Genomic DNA, 25,674 nt, shown 5'->3' with positions numbered 1-25,674 from the left:
CCTAGTAGTCATCATACCCTCAGCAGCGTATGACGAAATTGTATAGTGCTTCTCCACAAGTTCGTCTTCCCAGGCCAGACACATTTATGACATTTATTTATGACATATTCATACTTGTTAGCTCTCCGCCTTGAGCGCCATTTTCCGGCGACTACAAGTTGCCTCACCGATGCCAACAAGAATAAGATGGATCACTTAGCACATAGCACTTTCACCACCTGTGTGCTTTCAATGTCAAAAACTGAAACAAACATTTTTTTTTTAATTCTTGTTCATGCGATTTATAGCATTCTCACAAACAGCTAGCTAATATGTAGGAGGACATTGATAAAAGAATATAAATGGCAGTGGTAACTTTTTTCAGACTAAACTTGCACATAGTTTGACTTAGTGGCGGGATGACTACACAGATAGACTCCATCTTGTGTAGACAGAACTGCGCAAAGCCACTTTTTGTTTGCCACAATGACGGATAGACTGACTGAGAAGGTTGACAGAAAGCTAAAAAAATAAGAATGGAGGTCAGCAGCAGTAAATCGGAATACAGGTGTGTAAAAGAGAAGATTTCAGGAGAAACCTTGATGACTAGAGAACTTCAAATTCCTCAGTTCAAGAGTGCAGGCAAATGGAGAATGAACTATATTCCATAAAGGGCCACAGTGGGTGCAGGTTTTGGTTCCAACACATAAGAGGAAAACGTTCCACCAATTTGGTATGTTAGAAGTACAATCAGTGGATTGCAGTCAGGTGCTTCTTGTTTCACCAGAAACCTCATTGGTTAAACTGTCTGTGATGGATCAGTTGGGACAAAATCCTGCACTCACAGAGCCCTCGAGGTACAATTTGCCAACCTCCCTTTTCGAGTAACGGCTGGTTGTCGGTAGATTTGCAATGGTATGATATTCCTTTGATTTCAATATTAATTGCTAACAGAGTCCTCTTTGAGAGCTTTAAACTTCTCTACAAGCATATCTCGGACACGCCTGGTGTGTTACTTGGTTTTCATGATGCTCTCTGAACTTTAAACGGAATTACGATACTATCACAGAGGAGGTGCATTTATGGAGACATGAAAACACACAGGTGGATTCTACTCATCATCATCATTCAACATTGGATCATTCAGAGATCCGCTCTGAACTTCTGAACTTCCAAGCCATTTCACGTATTGACACCAGATTTACAGAAACCATAGCTAATTACCTTATGTTTATCAAACACCTTTATGTTTTTCAACATCACACTTGATTTATTAATTATGAGATGAGATTGGAATTTTATTTCATCCCGTATTTGGGAAATGTCTTGGTGTTGTGATCACATCGTGAAGCGCGACGCGACCGGGGGAAAGTTTACCCAGATGCAGAGACGACGAAGGAAAAGGGAGGCCGTTCCGTTGCATTTGATCCTGATATAATTAACTGGCAGAAACGTAACAAACACAACTTGGGCTTGAAACAACTTACTATGACAGAACTGAAGCATGATATCCCACGATGCAGCGTGGCGTGGTGTCAAGTGACGTAAGCATGACAACGAGGAACAAATCAGTCGATCCGACGACGATCAACACAGCCGATAATTCTTAAATAGTCAAGGAAAAGATAATCACACAATTGCAACAGCTGATAACAATAATGACATCACGCCAGGAGGGGCAACCGAGCCACTCCTGACACTTGGTTGCAGTAGCATGACAGACACAAGACACAAAAGACATTGTAGACCTAGGTAAAAAAAAACTGGTGCCACACACAGGAAGTCCACAAGGTGAGGTCCTTCTGTAGACTGAGACTGAGGTTATCGCATAGTCCTTCAGTAGTCTGGAGGTTTTAAAGATTATCTTCCTTGCCTAGATCCTCCTAAACTCTCCTATCAGCTATTCAGAAGCAGTGGAGAGGCCGGTAGGGGACTTCAAAGAATACAAGCAGCCCAACAAGCACCAGCAGCTCCTCCATGTGACTGGGGAGAGCTCTCACGCTCCCATAATAATGATGAAATGCTCGGTCTGGAGCGTTGCCTCTTCTCCCAACACAATCGTCCACTACTCACAGGTGATCCTGCGTGCATGACACAGAGGCACGGCTGGACAGTTCCAAAGAGGTCTAGGACTAGCACAAAAAAACTAAGCCACGCAACGGGTGGGGTTGAGTAGCAAAGGTCACAGAACAACAAAGCATATTAGCGCCTAATTTCCTCAATAACTCCCAATCCATTTTACGGATTGACACTAAATTTACAGAAAGGATCGGTGATTACCTTTTTTTTATCAAACACTTTCCAACCACACTCAATTTATTAATCATTCATTTACTGTTATTAAATGTTAGCAATAACTTGGCGGTGAGGAGACAGTGAGAGGTAAGTGATCCGCTTGGAGGGTGATGCGATGTACAGTGGACCCTCGCTACTTCGCGTTCCACTTATTGCTGCCTGCAGAGCTTCGCTGATTTTTTTCAGGATTTTTTTTTTTTAAGATATTACATTAAAATTATAAACTACATCGTCTTACAGGGTGTGGAAACAAAATATTCAATTAGAATTAGTAATTTCATCATTTTATAAATTTTAAAACAAAAAATGCACGTATGCGCAAAGCATCATGGGGGATTACGGCCGCGTCACTTCCGCATCACGCCCGCGCCACGGCCGCGTCACTTCCGCATTACGGCCGCGTCACTTCCGCGTCACGGGCATACACGCAAGCTGATTGGCCAGCTGAATGCTCACTGAATATACTCGACTCCCCATTGGCCCATTCGCCACGGATGCCCATTCTCAGTCCACACCTATCTCGTGCTATACAGTACGCTTCTCGCTAAGTTAAGCGTAAAAGTTTTGTGAAGCCCTTCGTGATGCCTCCCAAACACTCTCCATGCACTGGTTATATGGATGCGTGATTGTATGGCGAAGCAAATCAGCCTGGACGGAAACTTAATCCGAAGTAAGGGCTGATTTGAGAGGTTTAAGCGGCGAGTCGGACTAAGGAATGTGTCGCTGCATGGAGCAGCAGCGAGGCGCTATGTTGAGGATGTGTTTCCGGGAATGATAGAAGAAAATGGCTATGTCCCGGAGCAAGTTTTCAACATGGATGAAACTGGACTCTACTGGAAGAGGATGCCGTCCCGAACATTTCTTTTCAAGGACGAACTTCAGAAGACAGGTTTCAAAGCCCACAAGGATCAAGTGACTCTGCTATGATGCAAGGATCGAGTGACTCTGCTATGTTTTTGAATTTACGAGTTTTCTGAATAATAGTTTACATTTATTATATTTGCATTTTTTTTACTCTATATATACTATATTTGATTTCTTTGTATGCACTAACATAACACCTGCATTCTAATGTGGAATAAAACACCTGAATGAACAGCATATTAGCCTGGTGGTGGTTTTGGTCACGTGTTATACGTTTCTATAAGTGTTTTTTAATGTCGCCCGGCTACTTTGCGGTTTCACCCTTCTGCGGGGGTGTCCCAGTCCCCATTTCCCGCGATAAGCGAGGGTCCACTGTAATTCGCATGGGAGGGAGTTGAAATCCACTGACTTATTTTTATCAGTTCATGCTCATGAATGTAATTTTCCGCCTCTTTGCCATAAAACCTTAAGGTAGAGGGCAACCGAAATTGAAGAGCGGCTGGCTCACTTGGCTTTGAAAAGAGAAACAGCGGCTCACTGGAGTAAAAATCCATTGCCTGAAGCGCTTGACTGGGATTCAGAGTTGACATCATCCTCTTCTTTTTTTCTTCGTTAATGCATGCGACCTCCCTCTTTGCCGTAAAACCTGATGGAATTGGACAACGGAAATTGAAGCACGGGTGGCTTGACTACAGAAAGAGAAACAGACGCCCACTTGACCGCAGTGTGGTATCATCGTTATGACTCATCGTACACTGTTATCATTTTCCACAGAAATCTAGCACTCAAATCTGCAATTGCTCGATCGTGCCGGATCAGTGCAATTTAGCGATGTCAATTGCAGGTTTGAAAGGAGTCGTTAGTTGTGTGCAATTTTGGTGACTTAGAAAGTTATGTCAGTGAAATTAGCTTCAAAGCATGGCCTCTTAAATTCTCGTGAGTGATTATTAGTGACTACAGCTGGTGACTTCTCTGAGGCCATTTAAATAGGTCTCATTGGAAGCAAACACCTACAAAGGTTACAATGGGAAAGTGAAAGGAGCACAGCATGGATCTGAAAAAGTGAATCCTTGGCATGAACCAGTCTGGAAACCCACTTGGAATCATTTCAAAGCAGCTGCCGGTCCCAAAAGCAACAGGGCAAACAAATATTTGTAAGTATAAAGTGCTTGGCATTGTTTTGTCACTGCCACGATCGGGAAGAAAACTCAAGCTATCACCTGCTGCCAAAAGAAAATTGGTCAGGAGGGTGAAGATTCAACCGAGAATCACTAAAAAGCAGATCTACCAAGAATTGGAAGCTGCTGGAACACAGGTGTCAGAGGCCACAGTCAAGCATGTTTTGAATCTCCATGGCCTGAAAGGCTGCCGTGCAAGAAAGAATCAATCAATCAATCAAACCATCAACCAATCAATCAACCAATCAATCACTCAATCAATCAATTAATCTATCAAAAGCTTTTATTGTCATCATACACAGCTGTGTATAAAAAAAGGTGGTGCTTATCCAAGCTTCCAAGTGTATTTTCCCAGTAAAAAACATAAATAGTAGTATAAATGTATAAAAAGTCATATCCCGGCTAGGTAAATTCTAAAATATTGCACTGATTCTAAAATATTGCACTGACTCTAAAATATTGCACATATTTCTAAGATATTGCACATTGTTATTGAACACCCCGAAGTTATTGCACAGAAGGGATTGTGTCTCGTGCTAACTCAAGTTCAGAGTCCTGATGGCTGTGGGGGAAAAACTGTCCTTAAGTCTATTTGTCTGTGCTTTGTGAGACCCGTAAGTCTATTTGTCTGTGCTTTGTGAGACCCATAAGTCTACTCGTCTGTGCTTTGTGAGACCCGTAGCGTCTGCCAATGGGCAGCAGCTGGAACCGGTTGTGACCAGGGTGGTATTGGTCCCTGACAATGTTACTGGCTCTGCTGAGGGAGCAAAGGCTGGCAATGTCATCCAGTGAGGGCAGAGAGCAGATGAAGATCTTCTGGGCAGTGTTGTTCACTCCCTCCATGGTCTTTCTGTCTGATGCCTTGATTCCACCGTATGCAGTATGCCAGGATGCTCTCCACAGTGGCTTTATAAAAGGTACCAGAAGCACAGTGTCCAAGTTGTTCCAGAGTACCCTTGGCTTCACTTCTGGGCCTTCTTCACCACTGCCGTGGCGTTGGTAGAACAGGAGAGCTTGTCCGTAACATGGACCCCCAGGAATTTGAAGGACTGAACCCTGTCTAGGCTTACTCCATTTGCGAGGAGAGGGGCCAGATCTGTGCTGCATTTGCGAAAGTCCAGGATTATTTCTTTAGTTTTCGTGGTGTTTAGTGTGAGATTGCTCACCAAACACCACGAAGACAGTTTGTTGACCTCATCTCTGTAGGCCGACTCATCCCCTCCTGAGATGAGTCCGACCACAGTGGTGTCATAGGCAAATTTGATGATGGAGTTAGACTGGTGGGTCGGTGTACAGTCGTATGTGTACAGGGAGTACAGAAGAGGACACAGCCTTGAGGGGAGACAGTGTAAGGTAGGAAGAGAGGTGGGGAACAAGTCTATTTGTTTGTGGACGGTTGATTAAGAAGTTCTTAATCCATTAGCAGATAGAAGAGGATAGTCCAAGGTGGGAAAGTTTGTCAGTCAGAATGGCTGGTATTATTGTGTTGAAGGATGAGCTATAGTCAATGAAAAGCATCCTCACGTAGTTTCCATGGTGCTCCAGGTGGCTCAGTGCTGTGTGTAGAGCTACGGCGATGGCATTCTCAGTGGACCTATTTGCTCTATTGACAAAGTGAGGGAGGGAGTGCATCCATAATATAGCGGGCGACCAACTTTTCAAATCACTTCATGATCACATGTGTAAGTCCAACAGGCCTATAATGATTCAGGCTGTCAATGGTTGGCATTTTAGGGACAGGGATAAAAGTGGCAGATTTCAAAAACGATGGGATGATGGATTGTTGCAGAGAACAATTGAAGATCTTTGTGAAAACACCAATCAGCTGGTCAGCACAGGCTTTGAGCACCTTCCCTGGTACTCCGTCAAGACCAGCCGCCTTCCAGGTGTTCACAGTCTGCAGTGTCTGTCTGACTTCATGTTTCTGAAGCTCCAGTGTACTGCTGCAGTGTGGTGGCGCAGATGTGTTGAGACTGGGTCGGATTTTTCAGTCTTAAAGGGGGCAAAGAAACGGTTCAGTTCCACTGCTAGAGAGGCATCTGAGTTAACAAACACATTATTGTCATTATAATTGGTAATTTGTTGTATTCCCTGCCACATCTTCTTTGGGATATTTCCTGTGAAGTGCTCCTCCATTTTCCTTGTATATGCTGCCTTGGCCTTTTTAATGCCTCTCTTCAGCTCTGCTCTGGCAGCACTGTATTGTACGTTGTCCCCTGACCTGAAGGCGTCAGGCTCAGAATCTTGGCCTCCAGGACCTCAGCCCCTAGGTCGGTCTTCATAGTTGCAACCACAGGAGGTTGGCGGGATGGTTGTGGGCTCATCCTCAGAGTCCAATGGTTGGAAAATATGGGACAGCTTCCCATTTACGGCATTTGATGAGTGCCTGTGTCTCACTGGGCATCCAGGGTTTTTTGGTGAGGAAAAACCTGTATCCTTTTATTAACAGTGACTTTGTCCGTGCAGTTTTTGATGTAGGAAAGTACAGTGTCCGTGTAGGCAAACACCAAATGATCGGTGTTCAGTGAAAAAATATAAAATACTCTTGGTCCACTTTCTGTTTCTTAGGTCCGCTCATCTTTACAGAAGAGCTGATGGATGGAAAAGGTACGAGTGTAAAGTACAAATGTGTAGTAAAAGGCTTACGCTTCACCTGGACAAAGCCAATGCATCTACTGTGCCATCTAGTGGAAAACATTAGAATAACAGGGAAAAAATAACAAAGTTTATTTATGTTATATTAGTTAGGTGGGCCAGATTAAAACGTTTAACGGGTCGCATATGGCCCCCAGACCGTAGTTTGCCCATGTATGCATTAGAGCGCGAATTGTGGGCGGAGTCAATCCAGGGCAGCTGGTCACGGGTTGGTTGGCATGGGTGGTGCAGCAAAGCGTTGGTTCCAACTGTTGATTGATACAATCACATCGTCCATGAGTGTGTGGGTTATAGCCAAAGGAGAGGCTCACCGGAATATCCTCAGATGAGCAGAATAACAATCGGACATAGGCTTCGTCATCATCGTTGACTCAACTAACAACAACAAAAGCCTAATTGTCATCACAACCAGAAACTGCGTATGACGAAATTGGTAGTGCTTCTCCATAAGGTGCGTTTTCTCGGCAAAAGACCCAAAATAGTGATAATTTTTCAGACTCGTAATTTGGCAATCTGCCGTTATAGATACATCGCATCACCCCCGAGGGGATCACTTACATCTCACTGTCTTTCACTTACCTTCAGTCATCCAGTCGTAGAAAGATCACCGCCCAACAGCTTTTCATATTACCTCACAATGCGGACAGACATGGGAGGTGTATGGAGGACCCTGGAGATGATGTCGGTAGGTATTCAATGCAGACGGAATACATGCTGAACAAGCTTGTCCGCAATCTCCTGGACCGAGGGTAGCTTGTGGAGTCAGACAAAATGGGCGGCCTATCAAAAACGGTCAACAATTGTCGGTATAACTGTACAGTAATCCCTCGAATATTGCGGTTAATGTAGACCAGACAAGGATATAAAAAGAAAAAAATGCAAGGTAAGATCCCCCCTATAAAAACATGTTGATTAAAGCTGGCTTTACCATGAAAATAGGGAGCAGCATTCTCACATATGATGATGGTTATCCACACGTTCAGTTAATCTTTGAATAAAAATGTCCGGGAAGGCATCCGCTTCCAAAAATGTCTGTTTCAGATAGGGCTGGGTCGTGGGCCCGACCTCGTTCGGTGCCGGCATGCATTGCCGGCCGACACAGCCAGCATGCGCCACCGGACAAAATATTAAACTTTCACTTTGCTCCTCCACACTGTCCAACCGTCAATTAGCTGTCCGGCAAGCTCTTTTTCGGATAAGTGCAACAACGTCAGTCAAGTGCCCGGACTTGTATGGAATCTCAACTTCCACCCCGCCCTCCTCGCCATTCTCGCCAGCTGACTAGCTGGTCGGGAAATTAAACTTCACCTTTACCCCTCTCCGCCTTCCAGAGAACTCTATTTTTAGATAACTGCAAACGACGCCAGTCCACTATACGGACTTGAATGGAATCTCAACTTCCACCGCGACGCCCCGCCATCCTCACCAGCCGAACAGCCAGGAAATTACACTTCCACTTCGCTTCTCTGCATCTGTTTTCAGACAAGGCCAATTACATCCTCACAGGGCTCCCCGCCTCCAGAAGGTTTTCGGATGAAAATGATGACTACCGCCCGCTGCCTGCCATTTTTCTCCTCAGTTGAGTAACTTTGAACTTGTGTTTTCCACTATTTTTCTAGTGGCAAGCGAAATAAAGGGCTTCCGCTTGTGAGTTTCAGCATGGATTTTCACATTTTTATGAGATTTTTTTCAGAAAAAAATCTGAAAAGTAGTGAACCCGCGAAAGTTGAAGTCGCGAAATGAAGAAGGATCAAAGTCCTGGCCTGAGAAGTCGGGAGGCCTGTGGCAAAGTTGATAACAATGTGGGACCAATGGCGGCTAAGGATCCGCAGTGGGCGGAGTACACCAGAACTTGGATTTGTGGATGACTTACTGTGGGTCCACATTTGGAAGGCAGATACGAATGTGAGTGAATCCTCATTGTCGGCCACCAGATTTGTTGGCGTAGCACCGCCAGTGTGCAGGTGACTCCTGGGTGGCAAGTCATGTGAGAGATGTGGGTCCATTCAAATACCCTGGAACGAAGCGAGGTTGGGACATAAACGTTCTTCTGTGTACCACCTCTGGGGTCAGGCTCAGAATCTTGGCCCCGCAGGACCTCAGCCCCTAGGTCAGTCTTCATAATTGCAACCACAGGAGGTTGGCGGGATGGTTATGGACTCCTCCTCAGAGTCCAATGGTTGGAAAATATGGGACAGCTTCCCATTTCTAGAACCTGGGACATAAAATCCTGGTCCACAGTGTATTCTGTCTCCAGGCTGTCTTGAGGCATTCTAAATTATTCTGATCGGTCCATACCACAAATGGGTGATTATTTTTCTTTAACTTGATGACGCCAGCCATTCCTCCAAAGCTAATTTCACAGCAACCAATTCATTGTCCCCAATGTCATAGTTTTGTTCCGGCGGGGTCAGCCTAAGGAAAAGAAAACGGTGCACCTTCCTGTTCCCTGGTTTGGGCTGAGAGAGGCCAGTGCCGACCCCTAGCTCCGAGATGTACACCTCCACAATGAACTCTAACTTAGGATCTGGATAGGGGAGCACAGAGTAAAGGCGGACCTTGAGGCCACCTAAATAGGCTTCTGCTGCCTCTGACCAATGGAAGGCAGATTTAGTGAGTCGGCTTTTGTCCCTGATAAATGTACTACAGTAATAACTTGACATACAAGTGCCCCGACATACAAGGAGTTTGAGATACAAGTAAAATTATGAGCAAATATATACCTCACCTCGAAAGCTGTGGTGGAATACATTAACCTATAGAGAGAGTTTAATATCTAAGTACTGTTTAATATCTAAGTACTGTTTAATATCTAAGTACTGTTTAATATCTAAGTACTATTTAATATCTAACTACTGTTTAATATGTAAATACTGTTTAATATCTAAGTACTGTTTAGTATCTAAGTACTGTTTAACGTCTAAGTACTGTTTAATATCTAAGTACTGTTTAACATCTAAGTACTGTTTAACATCTAAGTACTGTTTAATATCTAAGTACGGTTTAATATCTAAGTACTGTTTAATATCTAAGTACTGTTTAATATCTAAGTACTGTTTAATATCTAAGTACTGTTTAATATGTAAGTACTGTTTAATATCTAAGTACTGTTTAATATCTAAGTACTGTTTAATATATAAGTACTGTTTAATATATAAGTACTGTTTAATATCTAAGTACTGTTTAATATGTAAGTACTGTTTAATATGTAAGTACTGTTTAATATCTAAGTACTGTTTAATATGTAAGTACTGTTTAATATCTAAGTACTGTTTAATATCAAAGTACTGTTTAATATCTAAGTACTGTTGAAAACAGTAGATATTTAGATATTTAACACTCTCTCATGAATATAATTTTGAGAGCTGGTTTCAACAGTAAACAATTTGACCGGCGACCAAAAGGGACCAAAAGACTGACGACCAAATGTCCCGTCACGCTTATTTTCCACTCTAATTTGGAAATAAATTCTTTAAAAATCTCTAAAAACAGTGTGATTTTCTGTTTGTTTTCCATATTCTGTCTCCCATGTTGACAATTACAGGCCTCTAATCTTTTCAAGTAGGAGAAATCGCACAATTGGTGGTTGACATTATACATATTTTCCCCACTGTATAGCTCATAAGCCATAGGTTACCTGACCCTTCTTTAGTATAAGATATACACACGCAGTGTACAGTGTACACGTTGGCAAATTTAGTAATAGGATTGGCTTGGATAACTTTATTCATCCCGTATTCAAGAAATTTCATTGTGAAGGTAGCAAGAAGGGGGGAATGCAGATACAGGAAAAAAAACACATAGTTACAAGTCAGATAGTATAGTCGCAAAGCAAAAGCACAAAGTACAAAACAAAGCAAAGTAAATGGATCATTAAGAATCACCAAATAAAATCATTAAGACAGAAAAGCAGCTAAGAACACAAAACGAACAAGAGTGGACAGAGCTACCGCCACCGGCTGCCACTTGAACAGCGCCAGCGGTAGCAAACACGGATACAGACTCAAGAAAAAGATGTCGTAAAGTTGGATAAAACTGGAACCACACACAGGAAGTATTTCACAAGATGGAGAATTTCTACAGACTGGGGCCGAGGTAGAGAATATGCAGAGTCACCCTTCCAAGCATATCAACACAATTCGTCAGTAGTCTGGAGCTGAAGACAACAATAGCTGAGAAGAGGCCTTCGACTGCGTTTCCGGCCTGGTGAGCACCGACAGTTCTTCCATCTTATCCCATGATGGAATGGTTGGTCAGAAGCATTGCTTCTTCTCTCTGCACTTTTTTCCAGCTCCGAATTTCCAGCGGCATTGAAGTGTTGCTCCTTCTGCTGCGTATTGTAACAGCTAGTCCCATGTGTATGACAGTGTAGGCATCGCTGAATGGTTCCAAAAAAGAAGTAGCAGAAAGAAGCCAGGCTAACAGAACAAAGAAAGTGGTAGAAACATTAAAGTTAAAAAGTATAAAGTATAAGGTACAAAGTAAAGTAAAAAGGAATGTATTAGGAAATATTAAAATGTAATTAAAACAGATAGAAGGGCTGTAAAAACACGAACAACAATATTAGAGTGGACAGGGCTACTGCCACTGGCTTCCGCGTGATGGCGCCATCTTGGAAAACATGTTTTACTTTAATCAATGAATTAAAATACAAAGTATTGGTATACAAAGCAACTAATACCTGATGATGAATGACTATGAAGCAACATTTTTTACAGTGCCCTTTTTTTCTTTCACAGAGCTTACGTTCTTTCTTTTCTGAACCACATTTGTTCTGTTTTAGAAAACCCAGGTCACAGGAACCCATTGGTTGTTTTTGGACACCATTTCCAGCGCAGCTTTGACTTTGCAGTAGCTCTCTTCCAGGTTGTTGTTTGTGATGGTTAAGTCAAAGTAATGACCATAAGCTGCTTCGATTTTGTCGCTCTCTTCACATGTTCTCTGTAAATCCTCATCCTGTCATTGAAAACAGAATAAAAATGTATCTGTACATTAAGGAGGCACCCCTACGACTCTACTAAGAATAAGCGGAACAGAAAATGATCAAATAAATATACTGCAACGCTAAATGAAATGGAAAAAAAGAATATATGAGTCACAATAAGTCACATTTTGGGGGAATTTATTTGATAAAATCATAAACAAAAAAACTGACATGTCATAGAAAATATTTGAATGATCAGAACAATAAGAACAAACTTGATACATGTCTGTGAAGCCTTCTAGAAGTGTTATTCGATGCAATCATGGACCTCCAATGAGTATTTGCATGCACTAGTGACAATAGCCAGTGGCTACCTAAAGTACCAATCTTGTTACCTAATTGATTAATAACTAAAAGTAAGTTTTCTATCAAAGTATATAAATCCAAAGAAAATATTCTTACCGAAAGTACCTTTGTGGAAACCCCGGCCTCTACAGCTGAGTTATTCATTGCCTTGAGGGCCTCCAAGTCTGGCGACTGAAGGAACACCACATATGGCAAGAATTCAGATGTTCTCAGCACTTTGAGAGACTACAAGAGATGGACAACAATCCATAACTATACAAACAGAAAAATCATTTCATCCAGTGGGTGGAGCATTGCATTTTTTCACTATTTATTTATTTTCCCAGTTAGTCAGTGCAGAGTGGCGGAGCATGCTTGCCAATACGAGAGGAGTATACTACTTACTAAGAAGTGGTGCCCTGACTTCCGCCAATTTCACTGCCATTCTTCATCTGTCTTTCGGTTGCAAGTTTCAGCGTAGATTTAGAACTTTTCTTTTATATCTTATCTATATCGATATCTATATCTTTTAAATCCACAATATAGTGAAGCCCGTGAAAATTGAAGCCGCAAAGTGAAGAAGGATCACAGCATAAGCTTTGCTCCTGAAAGCCTTATTTAGTCTAAACAAAGAGGTACCAGGGAGCTCCGTTCTACTCGTAGTATCAATTTGTGTGTACCTGAGGGTGGGTATCCAGAATGCAAATTCGCCCTGCTTCCACAACCTCATGTATGGATTCAGTCTTGATACCATACAAATTGCCGTCGTATTCCCCATATTCAAGATACAATCCATTTTTTATGTCAGATTCCATCTTGCTCCTGCTCGTAAAAGCATACATCCGGCTCTCGAGTTCTCCTTTTTTTGGCTTTCTGGAGGTGTCTGTATAAAAACACACAACACAGAATGCCAAGATATTTTCACCACATTTTTTTTCCTTACAGATATAAAGACACTCAGTCACACACAACGACACACACATACACACTTGGATTGGGAATGGCTACCTATGCTCCTTTACTTTGCATGATAGCCAGTATGTGAAGAATATATCATAATTTAACACACATTAAAGTATACAGTATATATAGGTAAAGCATTGTTTTAATCTATAGATGTGAATTTGCTGACATTCATTACAATTGTTTTTTTTTCGTACAACCAGTTACTGCCATTGTCACTTTTTTGGCTTTTACGCCGGCAAAAGTTCGCTTCGTCCCCTCTTTCATGATCAACTTTAACCCCTGCATAATGACAATGACCTCCGTGCACGTAGCAGGTATGTTGTCATCAAGTGAATGCTGTATTCAAGTAAAAAAAATAATTTTATAACAGGAAAGTCAAAGTGAAAGCTTTCCTCCTGATGGAAATATACTTTTACGTGCACACAGTATTTTATGTTTGCAGTTTTTAAAAGGCATGGTGAAAGTGGTTCGTAATTCTGCCTCACAGTTCTGAGATCAAGGGTTGTAGCCAAGCCTGCAGCCTTTCTGTGTGTAGTTTACATGTTTTTCATGTCTAGTAGGACTCTGATATCCTCCCAAATACCCAAAACAAGCATGGTAAGCTGATTGAATGCTCTAAAAATATCCATTCAAATGAAAGCGCAAATTAATGGTTGTTTTGTCTCATTGTGCTCGACAACTGGCTGGCTCTTCCCCTTCTCTTCTTCCCTAACTGGCTGGAACAGGTTCCAGGGCCCCCGCGATGTTCATGAAGATAAGTCAAAATTGAATGAATGAATGAATGAATGAATGAATTGAGGTTTAAGTTTTGAAATAGCAAAGCTTGGTGTGATTAGGGTGAAAAATGTTGTCTGTGTCTCCGTGAAGGGTTAGCCCGCACATACATTGCCAACGAGCAATCAGAGCTAATTGGTTTCAGGCAGGTTCAAATCAATGAGACATAACAACCCAGGGCAGGAACAAAATACCAACTAAAACCAGCTTTAAAGACATTCTGGGCACTTTAATTGCAAACTTTTGCAAAAACTAGGTAAAATGGCATCCAAATATGAAATGAGAGGTAAGAAAATCATAATTAAATCAAATGATGTCAAATCAAATGCGTTTATTGTCATCATAAACAGCTGTGTATAGCGAAATTGGTGGTGCCACTTCAAAAAGTGCGTTTTCCCAACAACAACAAAAACATAAATAGTAATTTAAAAGTAAAAAAGTTCTAAAACATTGTACAGTCTAAGATATTGCACATTCTTATTAAACACCCCGAAAATATTGCACATAGGGGATTGTGTGTCGTGCTAACGCAAGTTCAGAGTCCTGATGGCTGTGGAGAAAAAAAAACTGTTCTTACGTCTATTTGGCCGTGCGTTGTGAGACCCGTAGCATCTGCCAGAAGGCAGCAGCTGGAACAGGTTGTGACCAGGTTGGTATTGGTTCATGACAATGTTCCTGAGTCTGCTGAGGTAACGAGGGCTGGCAATGTCATCCAGTGAGGACAGAGAGCAGCCGATGATTTTCTGGGCAGTGTTGTTCACTCTGCATGGCCTTTCTGTCTGCTGCCGTGCTTCCAGCCTACCACACTGTAATGCAGTATGCCAGGATGCTCTCCACAGTGGCTCTATAGAAGGTTATCAGATGCCCAAGTTGTTCCTCCTGAAAACCATCAGGAAATGAAGTCGTTTCTGGGCCTTCTTCACCACTGCCGTGGTGTTGGTGGACCAGGAGAGCTTGTCGGTGAAGTAGACCCCCAGGAATTTAAATGACTGGACCCTGTCTACGCATACTCCATTTATGAGATCTGTGCTGCATTTTCGAAAGTCCAGGATTATTTCTTTAGTCTTCATGGCGTTTAGTGTGAGATTGTTCACCAAACACCACCAAGACAGTTTTTTGACCCCATCTCTGTAAGCAGACTCATCCCCCCTGAGAAGAGTCTGTCCACAGTGGTGGCATCGGCAAATTTGATGATGGAGTTAGTCTGGTGGGTCGGTGTAGTCATGTCTACAGGGAGTATAGAAGAGGACTCAGTACGCAGCCTTGAGAGCAGCGAGTGCTCAATGTTATGGAGGAAGAGAAGTGGGGACCAAGTCTAACAGTTCTAGGACAGTTGGTTAAGAAGTTCTTAATTCAATAGCAGATGGAAGAAGATAGTCCTAGGTGGCAGTTTGTCAGCCAGAATGTCCGGTATTATAGTGTTGAAGGCTGACCTATAGTCAATAAAAAGCATCTTCATGTAGTTCCCATGGTGCTCCAAGTGGTTCAATGCTGTGTAGAGCTACGGCGATGGCGTCCTCAGTGGACCTATTTGCTCAATAGGCAAATTGGTGAGGGTCAACTGAGGGAGGGATTGTATCCCTGATATGGTGGGCGACCAACTTTTCAAAGCACTTAATGATCACAGGCATAAGTGCAACAGGCTTTCAATGGTTGGCTTTTTAAGGACATGGATTATGGTGGCAGATTTCAGGCAGGATGGGATGATAGATTGTTGCAGGGAACAATTGAAGATTGTTGTGAAAACACCAGTCAGCTGGTCAGCACAGGCTTTGTGCACCTACCCAGGTACTCCTTCAGTGCCAGCAGCCTTCCCAGTGTTCACAGTCCGCAGTACCTGTCTCACTTCATGTTCCTGAAGCTCCAGTGTACTGCTCATGGGTGCTGGTGGATGTGTTGAGACAGGGTATGATCTGTCAGCGGGCAAAGAAATGATTCAGTTCCTCTGCTACTGAGGTAACAAACACATTATTGTCATTGTAATTGGGAATACGTCGTATTCCCTGCCACATCTTCTTTGTCTTATTCCCTGTGAAGTGCTCTTCAATTTACCTTGTATATGCTGCCTTGGCCTTTTTAAATGTCGTTCTTTACCTCTGCTCTGGCAGCGCTGTATTGTACCTTGTCCCCTGACCTGAAGGCGGTGTTATGGCATTTCATGAGTGCCTGTGTCTCACTGGGCATCCAGGGTTTTTTGGTTAGGAAAAACCTGTATCATTTTATTAACAGTGACGTTGTCCGTGCAGTTTTTGATGTAGGAAAGTACAGTGTCCGTGTAGTCCTGGAGGTTGTGGTGTTCAAAAAGTTCCCAAATGGTGCGGGAAATGCAGTCCTGCAGCTGGGAAAGGGCGTCCTCGGGCCATGTTTTTATTATCTTTATCTGTGGCCTTGTTAGCCTCCGGAGTGTGAGGGGTTCTCAGTCGATTCGCCGAAAGATGTTTGGTCGCCGGACAGCTCGCCGACCGGAAGTTTGGGCGCCCGGATAGTTCGCCGACCGGACATGTGGGCGCCCTGATGTTTGGGTGGCGGACAGCTTGCCTCCGCGGACTTCGCGCACTCGCCCCGCTCTCGGATCGTGTGTGTACAAGTTCTATTATTAGTCTACCATCACTGGCAGCCCGGGAATAAGCACTCTTGGGCGGCCAGAATGCAGAAAAAATGGTTTAAATCAAGCCAAAAAGAGCATTTAATGATTAAATACAAATACCGGGGCTCTTTAGACATCACAACGGGGCACGGGGCAGTTGATCTACCCGGTAAGATGCGACGATGAAAAGAACGACGTCCATTTGCGTCCATTCGCGAAAAGGGGCCAAAAATGCACAAAATAGGTTTAAATTCAGCTGAAAAGAGCATTTAATCATTAAATACAAATACTGGGGCTCTTTAGAAATCACAACAAGGCACGGAGCGGTTGATCTACCCGGTAAGATGCGACGATGAACGGAACGACGTCCATTTTCGTCCATTCACAATTGGCAAAAAGGTGCCCTCTAAGGGTTGGAATGAAAACCTGCACCCACTGCGGCCCTTTGTGGAATAGTTTGTCCACCCCTGTTTTTTTGTGCTTTTTATCTGTATTTTGATGTTATATATATATTATTTATATATTTTGATGATTGACCAACACAAATCCCACATCATGGAAATGTAGTACGTTCATTTAGATAAGATTTGATTGTCTGTACAAGAGTGTGAACTACTGAATATGTATGTTTCATAATGGGTGTAAAGTCCTAAATCATTACAAGGAATAGTGGTTCCAAAGAGGTGTGGATCCTTCATTAGAAGCATGTTCTTCAGTCTGCGCCTTCCCACACCTTGGGAACCAACCAAAATCAGACTTTTCCGCTTGAAAGGAGGGACTTTGGCCACCTCCTCATAGAGTAGTATCTCATGTCTATCAAAGTCTGAGAAAAAAAGTGGTTATTATAAATTATGAAGATAGGACATTGATACATTTGCAAATTAAAAGTTTTTCAGTACCTGCATTTTTTGTTGTCACATACATCATCTTTTTCTTTTTTTTCACACCAATGCCTGTGCACAAATTTCCTGTTGAAAACAAATGTGAATCAATATATCAATTTTTAGATAAAATAAAATAGGGTGCTATAATTACTCAATAGAATAAATATAAATACCAAGCACGTGTCTAATTTAGTCATAAATAAACTAGAAAGAAATAACATATTTGGAACATTGAATTTTAAGACCACCAGTATTCTGACCAGATGATAAAACATAAATGACTAACCTGAAACAGCCCCCCATGAATATTTATTGTCATTATTGGATTGCAAATGTAGTACCCGAGGTACTTCACACTTTGATTTAATTTGAAACATCACAAATTATTTATTTTTTAATGACAATCACATATAAAGGTAGCAAACCTCTACAGATTTACTCTCAGAGTTAAGAAATGTATTGCAAATTGTACATACATAAAAATAAGAATATTAATAACAATTCTATTCATAGTAATTGTGTATAACAATTCATAACAGTCAAATGAATTAGACTAAAAAAATCATAATGAAATGAGAAATAGTCTAATTTCCTCTCATTTTCTGAACCGCTTTATCCTCATTAGGTTCACAGGAGGTGCTAGACCTTATTCCAGCTTTTGGAATGTGGGAGGAAACCGGAGTGTTCAGAGGAAAATATGGTATACATTTTTGATAATCTCAAATTATGTACGCCATATAACAACTTTTGTACGTGAAAAAAAAATTTAGTATTTTTTTTTAAACCGATCTCAGTTTACCCATTTCGGCTCTAATCCGGATCGCCTTGGTTATTCGTAGCAGATGAAAATGTCACTGTTGATTGTCAATGTTATCATGCTCTATGCATGATAAGCGCATGCACATCAGTCACGTGCCCCTTTCCATCTTATAAATATATCGCGTCAGCAAACAATGTACCCAGACACTCTTACATTTTGTGCATACAAAAGGCGCACTGACTGAATGGGCACCCCGTCCACTTTGGGGAATTTTTTTTCACTTTTAAGTGCGTCCTTTGTGGGTAAATATGCACCCAAAAAATATTAATTTCTTCATTTTCTGTACCGCTTATCCTCAAAAGGAATGCGGGGAGTGCTGGGGCCTAAACCAGCCAACTATGTCAAGTAAGCAGAGTACACCCTGAATTGCTAATGGTTCGACCTGCTTATTTTGTCTTTAAATAGCTGTTTGTTATTGAGTAATAAGTATATAGTAAAACTGCTTGTAAACCAGTTTGGACTAAAGTTAGTTTGGAATACAAACTGAGAAAATGTTAAAATGTAGGTATTATGTTGTTCAAACATAAAACAAAAGCATGTTTACTTTAGTGGTAAATGAGGTTTCAAAAATATATTGACATAAATGTACATGTTTTTGTCCATTTTGGTTAGTTTTTAAGTGACACAAAAAATCGCAATAACCTTCTTAAAGTGAAGTATTGGGATTAATTGTGATCAAATCAAGTTGTGACATATGAATTGTGATATGAGTTGTACACACCCCTAGTTGCTACACTATAAACTTTTCATATATATTTGGCTGATCCATGCTGCCATGAGGTTAATCTGCGATAGTCAATCAGCAAAGTGGCAAGGCATTACTATATTACTCGTAGATCAACCAGCCAATCATTACAGTTTGCCTATCCAAGTGAACATGTTTAGTTCAAGATAAACATTAAATAAGCTTTCAGTCATTTAAAGATAAAAAGGCGATCAGAATGGTGGAAATTTGGAAATTAAAACAAAAGTGTATAAAATGGAAAATGAAGTCTGGAAAGAGCCAGCAATGTGGGGACCACTGCTCTGTAGTAATTTCATTAATTCAGTGGTTCCATCTTTGGTTACCTGCTGGAAGAACCAGCGCAACATCTCTCTTGACAAATGCTTTTCTCTTTTCTTCCAGCATTTGACTGGGAATCAGTCCTGCAGTTCCACCATCGACGTGACTTGCCTGAACCACATACATATAGTAGGATGCAAAGACAGAATTTTAAATATATAAATAAAATACAAATTTGGAAATTTAAACTACAAAACATGAATGAACATTTTTAAAAAGTATTAAATTATTTGTAAAAATGATTATGCGACAAAATTAAAAACCAAACCAAAGAAAATCTGTGTAGAAAAGATTAAGCATTCAGTCAAATCTGACTAGATGTTAAATCATGCTCAGGACACAAAACGGAATTACACCAAGACATAAGACCTGCGCGCTTTTGGTTGAGCGCTGGATGCATCTGCAACATAAGCAAATATTGCAGAATGGAAATGAAACGGCCGCATCGACCCACTGAAAACAGTCCAATATGATTGAAATTCCATGCCACATCACCGCAAAATATTGAACGAGATTGGCATCAAATTTCAAAAGAGACCATTGATCCATAATGCTATCCAGACGACTAAATAAAGTGAGTCGGTGATGCCTGTTTATTCATTTTATTGAAATGTGCAAAAATAATTTTTTTGCTTAATTTGGCCTTTCACTGTCCATGGGTTAGCGTCTCCCTTATTAGCATACACCTCTGTACAAACATGCATGTAGGGGGCATTTATTTAGTCCAAGGGTCGTGAACCTTTCTGACTGACAGAGCCATGAACAATTCATATTTTTAAATGTGTCTGCCCCACAGCGATGTGCCAATGCGAGGCTCCCATTGTCCGATGTAGCGACGCTCAAGGTAGCGTCATAAATACAGTGGTGAGCACCCATGAAGCTCCCATTGGTGGGATGCCAACGGCATCATAATGTGCCAATGGGACGCTCCTATTTGGTGCGTTCGGAATATTTTCCATATTTTAAATTTCAGGTTAGCATAAACACCCATCAAAAGAAGCAAATACAGTAATCTCTTGAATTTTGCGGATAAAGTACACCAGACATGGCCCCTGTTATCAATTCTGTCATCCTTCACGATAGAGGTGAGATCTTAGCCAGAGCCCGACCTGACCCAAAACTTGGGGCAGGCCAAACATGTCAACCATTACTTCGGGTTCGGGTCGGGCTTCTCTCTCGTTGAAAAAAAATGTATACTAAAACGATGTGTGGTCTATTTTGCTGAAAAATAAATGTTTATAAGAATGTATACTCAAACGATGTCTAGATACTAAACTCAAGAATACTTGTTACGAAATAAATAATTTGGGTAAAACAGAGAAGGCAATGTAATGTAATTGCAATTGCAGCCACAGAGCCAGAGTATGCTCTGCACGCGTCACTTGAATGCCGCCCTGTTAATAATCTTCCCCTGCGTAAACCTGCATTTATTTTGACCTGGTATTCCCAATATGGAGGAGCGAGAAGTATAAACTGAAGAGGAGAGAATTGAAAACACAAACAACTGAAAAAACAATTTGAAAAGTTTCAAATTGATTGTTGAATATGCAAAGGAAACGTGCGGTGGCTTCATTGAATGTAGCCAATGTGGCGCTTTGCTCTCATACAAGAGCAAAAAGACTGGCAGCTCAATGCTCAGGCCGAATTTAAACAGCTGTACTTGCTCAAGTAATGATCGTCAAACATCTACCGTATTTACTGGCACCCAGAGAATTGCCTTGAATTTTTTCAATTTTACAATTTCTCGCGTATAAGCCACCCCCTGATTCTCAATTTTCACCTCCGTTTTAATAGGAGTACAAATATGTTACTTTGAATGGAAACATCTTAAGAAAAATCATCACACGTAGTATTTCTGAGATTCTGTATGAATCAAAAGCACATTATTACTTTGGTATGGAAAAATAGGCTTAAGGACATTTTTTCAAACATCCATCAGGACTCTAAACTTGGGGTAGTACAACACACAATCCCTTCTGTTTAATAACTTAGGTGTAAGGTTCCATGAAGACGTTGGGCGGTGATCCGCCTCCTACTGGCTGACTGAAGGTAAGTGAAGGAGACAGTGAGAGGTAAGTGATTCGCGAGTCTGAAATTATCATTTATTTGGGTCGTCCTCTCTCTCACCTATTCTACTCAGCAGACGTGGCGAATCGGTGCTCCCGTGAGCCGCCCCCTCGTCACGGACTATCGACCATTGACGGCAGAAGAATTGTTTTACTCCCTACTGGCATGCCCCTCCCCGGGATGCCGGGGAGACCGGCGATCCGGCTGCATCCCAGGCCACCCCGTCCGCCCGGAGGCGGCGACGTACACGGCAGCGGGAGAGGTGGAGGCGGCATGGAGAGATCCTACGGCCGAGCAGTGCTTGATGACGTCGGGCATTACGATGGTCATTTTGAGAAAGTGCAGGATGACGGCTGCCCGTTCAAGATGGTGCTGTATGGCAGCGGCCACTTTGAAGTTGGGCAAAAGAGCTCTGTCTTTTTTTGCAATTTGGGAAATTCTGGAGGCGTGGGAAGAGTAGGACTGTCGCTTGCAGGTACCTGTTCCAATTAAATATGATTCCATTCTCACGCCAGTGCCTTATCCAATTGCGTTGATACCCATGACCGGATGATTCGCCGAAAGAGGTTTTCACCGCAGACGTTTTGTTGCGAACGTGTTGTTGCGAACGTTTCGTCGACGAAACGTCCGTAGACGAAACGTCCGTAGACGAAACGTCCGTAGACGAAACGTCCGTAGACGAAACGTCCGTCGGACGTTCGCAACAATATGTGGAACCTTCGAACGGACGTTTCGCTGAATGGAGGTTTCACCAAGGACGTTTCGCCAAACGTTCGTTTGGCGAAACGTCCTCGGTGAGACCTCCGTTCAGCGAAACGTCCGTTCGGTGAACTGTCCATCGGCGTAACGTCTGTCGGCAAAATCTGTTTGGCAAAACATCCGTTCGGCGAACTGTCTGTTCGGCAAACTGTCCGTTCGGCGAACTGTCCTTACGGCAAACTGTCCCTTCGGCGAACTGTCCGTTCGGCGAACTGTCCGTTCGGCGAACTGTCCGTTCGGCGAACTGTCCGTTCGGCGAACTGTCCGTTTGGCGAACTGTCCGTTCGGCGAACTGTCCGTTCGGCGAACTGTCCGTTCGGCGAACTGTCCGTTCGGCGAACTGTCCGTTCGGCGAACTGTCCGTTCGGGGAACTGTCCGTTCGGCGAAACTGTCCAATCGGCGAGCTGTTCGTCCATATAATAATTTGTGTGTAAGGCCTACATTAGTATATTGAAGGATTATATAAGTGGAATTGTATGTTTAAGGCTTGTATAAGTAACCAGCATTGGTTTGTACTGAAAAGAACATTTAATAAAATGGAAAGAATACACGCAGTACTGTATACAAACATTAGAGAGATGGAGAGAGAGATTTACTAGAAATTATCCGAAAGAAGCTATCTAATGACTTTTGCACAGTTTACTTCTTTTTTCATCATAAATGCAGTAGCACTGTATGGGATCATTCAATTGATTTGCAACTTTTGTGCAACGTTAAATATTTGGGTCCTGCTGCTTGATCTTTCTGTTTGTACTGGTACTCGAACGATTCAAGTTGTAATTCCGTGCAACGCTCTCCACTTTCTCACGAGCATCAAGCTTCTTTATTATTGCCACTTTCGTTTCAAATGAAATGGCTTGCCTCTTCCTTTCACCTCCCTCACTAAGAACCTTTCGCTTTTCACCAACCATATTGAATAATGCATGCACGAGATATTCAATGATAGAAATGAAAAAGGTTCTTTGCGCACTGGAGATACGTCACGCACTTCTGCACTGCAACGGATTCGGCAGAGGAAGGTGGATCCTGAGTGAGCTGAGTTCTCACAGTGGCAGGCGGCAGTATTAGCAGCGGATAGAAGCACTACTCGGAAAAAGAAGTGCAATACAAAATCAAACTTATGAACATTTTTCGACACAAACGCAATTTGCAGACATTTATCGTATGTACCTTTTGTTCGTAAGTTGAATGTTCCTAAGTAGGGGAGCGACTGTTTGTGTGTGTATGTCCGTCCGTCTGTCCATCCATCCATCCATCCACACACATACACACACACACACACATATATATTTATATATATATCCAGCCGGAATGACGGCGAGCACCAAATTAATGTGCTCGCCGTGACACTGGGTGTATTGACAAAAGAACTACATATCCTAGCATGAACCACGCACGGGATGAAATGAAGTCGCAGGCTGCTTACCGTAGTTGCGAGACCTGTAGAGGATGGTGTACCCTACCTACTGATTTATTTTATTTTATTATGAAAGCAATTTTAATACTGGTCCATATTTAAGGCACACTTGATTATAAGGCTCCCAGTCTATTTTGGAGAAAATTTAAAGACTTTTAAGTGCACCTTATAGTCGTGAAAATGCAGTACTTTGCTACAAACCACTTTAGCGCAGCATCAACAACCCATTCACAAATTGTCGCGTAACTCATCCGACACTTCCTGACAGTCTTTGTCTAACTAGTATGTCTGTATTCGGACACTGATCGCTCCCGAGCCGTTCACCTCAAATCTGCGGAAACACTGTCTCCAAACTCATTTTCCAGTTTCATCCAATTGCAAACCATGGACTAATTTTTGTTGAGGTCCCTTGATGCAGTTCGATTTCCAGATACTTCCAAGTAGCATATAGCTTCCATTTTGAACAGAGATTCGTAAGAGTATCTCTTTACAGGTGACATTTTTGAAGGTCAAACTGATTATCTTTTGCAAAATGCATGCCTAATTATGTTTCTATTGGAACGTTCTCTTCATTTACCATGCTTTTTATTTGTTTTGCTTGGCACAAAAGAAGTGATCTGGAAGCCTTGTGAATACTAACGCGGCAACGCAATAGAAACACAAAGCAAACGCAGGGTTTGCAGTTACAAAATGTTGCGTATTTGATCCAGCAGTTTGTCATAGTAAAGGTGTACAAACATAATTTTGTACTTCACCTGCCACCAGTTGGCATCATCCTGGTTCACGATCTGAAGGATGTCTCCTACCTTGAACCTCAAGCCAGCCTCCTTGCAGGGGATCAGATTGTCACAAACTGGGTTATAGTCATAGTGACACTTAAAGAACATCTATGAAAAATCACATATAAAGAACAATAATCAATGTTGTGGGTTGAGGTAGGTGAGATATGTTGTTTAGTTATGTAGTTGTTCTCAGTGAAAATACAAATTCCTTCTTTTTCACAGCTCTAAAACTAAATTAAAAACCAAATTTAGAAATTAAAAACAAGTAATATTGTGGAATATTGAGGTGCCTGTTAGTCTAGATAAGACATACTGTGGCAGATAGCAACGTGTTCATGAGCCAGGGTCAGGCTGGCCTAAAAGATATCAGAAATAACCGAAACGATAACGAAGGAGGGCTTTTGCAAACACAGCATGGATCTGGCTACACTCCTCATAAATGGAGTAGGCGTATACAGGATCCAATCCTTCAAATTCCTCGGGGTCAACGTCACGGAAAAGCTCTCCTTGTCTACCAACACCACGGCAGTGGTGAAGAATGCCAATTTCCTGAGAGTACTCAGGAAGAACAACTTGGACACCAAGCTTCTGGTAACCTTCTATAGAGCCACTTTGCGTGTACATACACAACGACTGGTGCTGCAACAGTAGGATCATTAACACTTATTGTTCCCCTTATTTAGAGCTCATGGCAGTTCGGTGGAGGCCCTTCTATCTACCTAGGGAGCTAACGATCATCATTGTAATGGCTGTTTACATCCCACCGGAAAGCTAACGTTAGCACATCATTTAGCCTTCTTCTAGTGACTGTAAACAAACAACAGCTTTGACCACCCTGATGGTGTCTTTATTGTCGCCGGTGCCTTCAACAAAACATGTTAAGACTGTTCTGCCTAAGTTTATCCAGTAGGTTAAGTGCCACAGCAGAGGAGATAAAACTCTAGACCATGTTTGTTCTAACATCAAACATGCTTATAGAGCCACGCCCCTCCTTCACCTTGCTGGATCCAACCATATCTTCCTGTTCCTCACCCCCTAATACACCCCACTCCGGAGGCTAACAAGGCCACAAATAAAGATAATAAAAACATGGCCTTAGGATGCCCTATCTCAGCTGCAAGACTGTTTTTCCCACACCATTTGGGAATTTTTTTAACACAACAACCTCCAGTACTACACGTACACTGTACTTTCTGTTGGGTTTATTCTGTATTACTATTATAAATATATTTGTATTAATTCATTTCTTTGTTAAATCATTCTCTTTCTATTTTCAAAGTGTTGCGAGGTCACGAGTATTGCCAAGTCATCTTT

At 42.1% G+C, this 25,674-nt stretch overlaps 2 protein-coding genes across 4 annotated transcripts in view; both read right to left on the bottom strand.

Annotated features, from left to right (window-relative positions):
* Positions 1–1,713, bottom strand: part of LOC144208554 (rab11 family-interacting protein 4A-like) — a 56,645-nt gene extending 54,932 nt beyond the window's left edge. The window contains exon 1 of the mRNA XM_077734470.1: positions 1,467–1,713. Coding sequence (XP_077590596.1) covers positions 1,467–1,485 — 19 coding nt within the window. The 5' untranslated portion in view covers positions 1,486–1,713. The remainder of the gene's footprint in view (positions 1–1,466) is intronic.
* Positions 1,714–10,674: 8,961 nt separating this feature from the next.
* mpp2a (MAGUK p55 scaffold protein 2a) overlaps positions 10,675–25,674 on the bottom strand; it is a 43,804-nt gene continuing 28,804 nt past the window's right edge. For all 3 annotated transcript variants that reach the window (XM_077734805.1, XM_077734807.1, XM_077734806.1), the window contains exons 7-14: positions 24,334–24,465; positions 19,340–19,445; positions 17,467–17,535; positions 17,229–17,390; positions 12,921–13,123; positions 12,358–12,486; positions 11,718–11,927; positions 10,675–11,389 (exon numbers count right to left, since the gene is read on the bottom strand). In XM_077734805.1, the coding sequence (XP_077590931.1) occupies positions 11,751–11,927; positions 12,358–12,486; positions 12,921–13,123; positions 17,229–17,390; positions 17,467–17,535; positions 19,340–19,445; positions 24,334–24,465 (978 nt within the window). In that variant the 3' untranslated portion in view covers positions 10,675–11,389; positions 11,718–11,750. The remainder of the gene's footprint in view (positions 11,390–11,717; positions 11,928–12,357; positions 12,487–12,920; positions 13,124–17,228; positions 17,391–17,466; positions 17,536–19,339; positions 19,446–24,333; positions 24,466–25,674) is intronic.

This window comes from Stigmatopora nigra, chromosome 15 (genome assembly GCF_051989575.1).
Source record: "Stigmatopora nigra isolate UIUO_SnigA chromosome 15, RoL_Snig_1.1, whole genome shotgun sequence".
NCBI lineage: Eukaryota > Metazoa > Chordata > Actinopteri > Syngnathiformes > Syngnathidae > Stigmatopora > Stigmatopora nigra.
Note: the sequence above shows the minus strand (reverse complement) of the source record. Positions and strands in the feature narration are given on the sequence as shown.